The sequence below is a fragment of the Chenopodium quinoa genome, unplaced genomic scaffold (assembly GCF_001683475.1).
Source record: "Chenopodium quinoa cultivar QQ74 unplaced genomic scaffold, ASM168347v1, whole genome shotgun sequence".
Lineage (NCBI taxonomy): Eukaryota > Viridiplantae > Streptophyta > Magnoliopsida > Caryophyllales > Amaranthaceae > Chenopodium > Chenopodium quinoa.
The window spans coordinates 10,156-15,495 of record NW_018744388.1 but is presented as its reverse complement, the minus strand read 5'-3'; the positions used below and the strand labels follow the sequence as shown (position 1 = coordinate 15,495).

At 35.1% G+C, this 5,340-nt stretch overlaps 1 protein-coding gene across 1 annotated transcript; it reads left to right on the top strand.

The window, feature by feature from the left end:
* Positions 1-2,554: 2,554 nt before the first annotated feature.
* On the top strand, positions 2,555-4,751 carry LOC110696853 (zinc finger MYM-type protein 1-like). The gene is made up of 2 exons (XM_021874186.1): positions 2,555-2,930; positions 3,022-4,751. Exons 1-2 carry the CDS (start codon positions 2,555-2,557, stop codon positions 4,749-4,751), a joined length of 2,106 nt encoding a protein of 701 aa, XP_021729878.1.
* The last annotated feature ends 589 nt before the right edge of the window (positions 4,752-5,340 follow it).

Below are 5,340 nucleotides of genomic sequence, written 5' to 3'. Positions count from 1 at the left end.
ATTAAGAGAAAAAGTTTAAGTACTAGAATGCTCTTGTATATGACTTGATGAATGGGATTAGTGCTTAAGTATATGCTCTCAAATAATTGCTCCTTTTATTTCTGGAGAGGCACACGAAATATGTGAAATAAGATGAGTTTATATAAGCTTAGATTCCTAAAACCTAGTTTCCTTAAATCACACAATCTTAGAGAATAAGATATAATGTAATTTTAGGAAAGTTTTTATCTTATTTGATTTAATCACAAAGATAGAATCAATTAAGATAAATACTCCTAGATTTTAGGTAACCAAGAATATTTCATCTTATTTCCAGCTGCACAAAATATTTTCAAGATAATCTTTTCGAAAAAATCTTTTTGTAAAATCTTTTTCCAAAACGGCAGCTCGAATACAGTGAACCTGGTTCCCCGACCTGGTTCCCTGAATTGAAACATGTTATGAAACCTGTTCCAACTTTGTACCAGATTTCATATCATACTTCAATATATTTTTAAGCACTTATATAACCCAAACATGCAAGCATACTACGGAGCATATTACATGAAAACCTAGATAACATATTAAAGCATAAATCGTCTTTTCTTCATGTAATCTTCAAGACTTGAATCTTCCTTGAATACTTCTATTATGAGCAAACAATCTTTCTTCGAAATATCTTCGAAAGGCTTCTATGCTCCAAGTCTTGGAATCAACTCAACTACTGCACATGTAACATGGTTAATGCACAATAAAGAGTATGTGACTGCTTTACCACGTAGCAACCATGGAAACAGTACATACTGGTTCCCTACCAGTACATAACACTTTTATCATATAACTGTTCCCTGTATAAAGACAAGTTAGTTCAATAAGAAAACTCATGTAAGTAATAACTTGTCTGGGGAAACAGTGTTCTATGTTAGCTGGTTCCCACCAACTGTTTTCAACACTTATTAAAACCTGTTTCCCATAGCTGTTTGTCATCATTCAAAACCATCATTCAAAACCTAAGGGACTCAACAGTACGTAAATTATCACGTTATCTGTTCACTATCATTTCTTAAGCCATTTCAGTCATTTTAATAGTCCAAACCCTTTAATATATCTTATCCCAAAATCCACAGTACAAACCATATACCGATTTTATCTTATCATAAACGTAGCTTGTAACCGAGCTAAACTGACTTATGAGGCACATAATTTTTTATTTAAATCCCATATGGATGAATTTCTCTTAAAATAAGGTTTTTAATGATATATCATAAGCTCAATTATAATTTAATATATAGGGGATATGAGCAAAAAACTTAAGTTTGTCCAAAACCGACACCCTTGCAATATTTTGGCTATATTATAAATCTACATATGATATTGACTTGATTTTAATTGGATTATAAAGACTTTCATAGCTTTTTGAACGTATACATTATTTTCCTTTTTCCATGTTCTATATCAAAAGTTATGATAAGAACAAGAAGTACAAATCCTGGCAAACTGTACTATCGCACCTCCCCGATTTATTTTGAGACGACAATTTTGACATTTTTAGTGTCTCGACAATTCCAGCGTGGCACATAATCTTTTGCTTGTCACAACAATTCAAAAAGTATTCGTCGTGTCACGACAAATTCATCATGTCACGACGGTTTTCATTGTGGTGTGATGATTGTCAATGCAGTGGCGGACCCAATTAAGTGACATGGGGGACAGCTGTACCCCCATTTTTAAAAAAAAAAATTAAAAAAAAAAAAGTGAAAAAAACCAAAAAAAAAGCAAAACGCGACACTGCTACGGAACGAAGAACAGCCAACGACACTCAGTCTTCACTCCTCCAATTCTCCGTTGCCTCCACTGAGATCGACCGTCGAGGCGTGCGTCGCTGCTCCACCAACCAGGCAACCACCGCCCTGCTGCGTCGCTGCTCTCGGTTCCTCACCACTCACCAGTTCACCAAGTCACCACAGCACCACTTCGGTCTTCGCAAATCGGCAGCCTCTTCACTAGCTGCGTGCACCGGCGCCGCCTGCGTGCAACCAGGCAACCACCGTCTGACCGTCGAGCCTCGGCCGTCCGCCACTGATGGTATGTCTTGCTATTTGCTAACCCTAATTCGAAATTCCCAATTTGAAATCCCCAATTGACAATTGTTAACCCTAATTTCCAGATTTTTGTTTAATTATTGTTAATTTTAATTGCAATCTTTGTTGAATTTTAATTTTAATTGCAATTTTAATCTTAGGTTTTATCGTTTTATTAGTATGCATTCTATGCAATGATGTGAATTGTGGAAATTGATATATATTTTTCAATTTAATTAGGAAATGTCAAATGATTCACCTAATTCAAACAAATCCAAGGCTACTAGAAAACAACCCGATCTTCGACAATTCATGTTTAAAAGAAAGAAACTCCATGAAAATGAGTCCAATAACTCTCCTTCATTAAGCTCCCCTCAAAGTCAAGAAGATGATATGGAAATGGGTGGTTCAAGTACTTGTAATGTACCATTGGAGGAAAATTGGTATACGATGTTGAACTTCTTCCTCATGATCCGGGAAAAAGAATAAACATAATGGATTACCCCGCAAATGAACGAAATGCAGTTAGGAGGGGTTATATTCTTAAAAAACCTTGCCAACCAAAAACTCATGACTTTCCTCAAAGACAAGTGTCTGGTTTACGTTGCTTTAGTGTTCATTGGTTCAAGAAATGGGATTGGCTTGAGTATAGTATTGAAAAAGATTCCGCATTTTGTATTGTGTGTTACTTGTTCAAGAATGAAGTTGATAGTTATTCGGGGGGTGATGCATTTGTTGATGGAGGGTTTAGGGCATGGAATAAACCGGAAAGATTTGAGAAGCATGTTGGTGGAATTAATAGTGCTCATAATCTTGCTTATGAGAAATATGTGAATTTAAGAGATGGAAAAAAAAAAATCAATCTTGAATGTGTTTGACAATGCAAGTGAGGTGATTAAGAGTGAATATTTTATCCGCTTGAATGCATCTTTAACTTGTTTAAGATTTCTTTTGGGGCAAGGTTTGGCATTTCGTGGACATGATGAAAGTGGGGAGTCATATAATAGGGGTAATTTCCTTGAGCTTTTGAAATGGTTAGGAGAAAAGGTTGAGGAAGTAAGACAACATACTCTTGAAAATGCACCTAAAAATTGTCAAATGATTTCCCCTTCTATTCAAAAGGACATTATTAATTGTTGTTCCAAAGAAACAACTAGGTACATAATAGAAGAAGTTGGTGATGATTACTTTGCCATATTAGCCGATGAGTCAAGTGATGTGTCCCAAAAAGAACAACTAGCTCTTGTTTTGCGCTTTGTTAATAGAGATAGTGGAAAGGTAATGGAGCGATTTTTAGGCATTGTTCATGTTGGTGATACTACCGCTTTAACTCTTAAAGATGCAATCATGTCTTTACTTGTTGAACATTCATTGAGTCCATCTATGATAAGAGGGCAAGGGTACGATGGAGCTAGCAACATGAAAGGTGAAATAAATGGTCTTAGGACTTTGATTATGAATAATGATACTCCAAGTGCCTACTACATACATTGTTTTGCTCATCAACTTCAACTAACACTAGTTGCCGTTGCTAAAAAGAATGATAGTTGTGGTTGGATTTTTGAGATACTTGCAAATTTATTGAATGTGGTTGGAGTTTCTTGCAAGAGAAGAGAAATGATTCGACAAGATCAAGCTCAAGAAGTTTCTCGAGCATTGGATGTAGGGGATATTGTGAGTGGATCGGGTTTAAATCAAGAACTTGGTTTGAAAAGGCCCGGGGATACTCGTTGGAGTTCTCATTACAAGTCTCTTTCAAACATCATCCTCTTATTTCCTACAATTGTTAAGGTACTTGTACACATTGGGAAGCATGGTGTATCGGAAGATAAGTTCAAAGCTCAAATTGCTTTAGGACAATTAGAGTCATTTGACTTTGTTTTTATTGCTTACTTGATGTTGACTATTTTTGGATACACTAATGATTTGTGTGTTGCTTTGCAAAGAAAGGAGCAAGATATTGTAAATGCCATGGAACTTGTCACTTACACAAAAATAGTGTTGCAAAAAATGAGGGAGCAAGGATGGGATACTCTCTTAAACAAGGTAACTTCATTTTGTGCTAAACATGGTATTGTTGTTCCCACTATGGATTCTCCTTATGTTCCTCAAGGAAGATCAAGACGTTTTGTTGAAGAAGCAACAAATCAACATCATTTTCGGGTTGGAATTTTTTTAAGAGTGATTGATTTGCTTCTTCAAGAACTTGATGATCGATTTAATGAGAGGAATATGGAGATACTAATGTGTATGGCTTGTTTAAGTCCTAAAGATAACTTCTCATCCTTTGATAAAGATAAGGTACTTAAACTTGCCTCTTTTTATCCCGAAGAATTTTCAAGCTTTGATTTGATGACTCTTGAATGTCAACTTGATATATTCATGGAGAATATGCTAAATGATGAAAGATTTCAAGGTTTAAATGACCTTAATTCTCTTTCTATGATGCTTGTTAAAACTAATAAGCATAAGACTTTTCCTCTTATTCATTTGCTTATAAAGTTGATGTTGATTCTTCCGGTTGCCACGGCAAGTGTTGAAAGAGTCTTTTCTGCAATGACATGTGTAAAAAATAAGTTGCGAAATAGCATGGGTGATCAACTTATGAATGATTGTTTGGTCACTTTTATTGAGAAGGATGTCTTCTTAAGAGTTTCCGATGAAAAGTTGTTGAACGCTTCCAAAATATGAAGACTCGAAGGATGAAAGTGTAATTTTAATGTAATGTTTATGTAATTTTTTTTCATCATTTTGAATTGTATGACTAAGTATGTTTTTTATTTTGAAATTTTAATACTAAGTATTAACCAATTTGTGTGTTTGAGTTATTTTTTTGTTTTTATTTTTTGTTAAGCTATTTGTAAGTTAAGCATTTTGTCCCCCCGAATTGAAAATGCTGGATCCGCCACTATGTCAATGTCCATATTCACCTTATAAATTGCCACACCATATCATTATTATCGTGCCCTGGTGAAAGTCGTCATGTCACGACCGAGACCTATTAAGCCACAACGCAAAAGCAAAACTATTCTAACTTTTTTTGATTTTTTAGTATACAATACTATTTTCTAATATTCCAGATACAAATTCGACGATTAGACGAGATGAAGATGACACTATTCGAGAGTTGTTATTTATCGCCCACATTTTTCTACTTAAAGCCCACATTTGGTAAAATTTTGACAATCTTGCCCTTATTTTAATTTTTACCGAAAACCAAATTTTCTCTCACCAAAAATGTGGAGCAGCACTGGATCGCCGAGGGACACCGAAGAGCCGT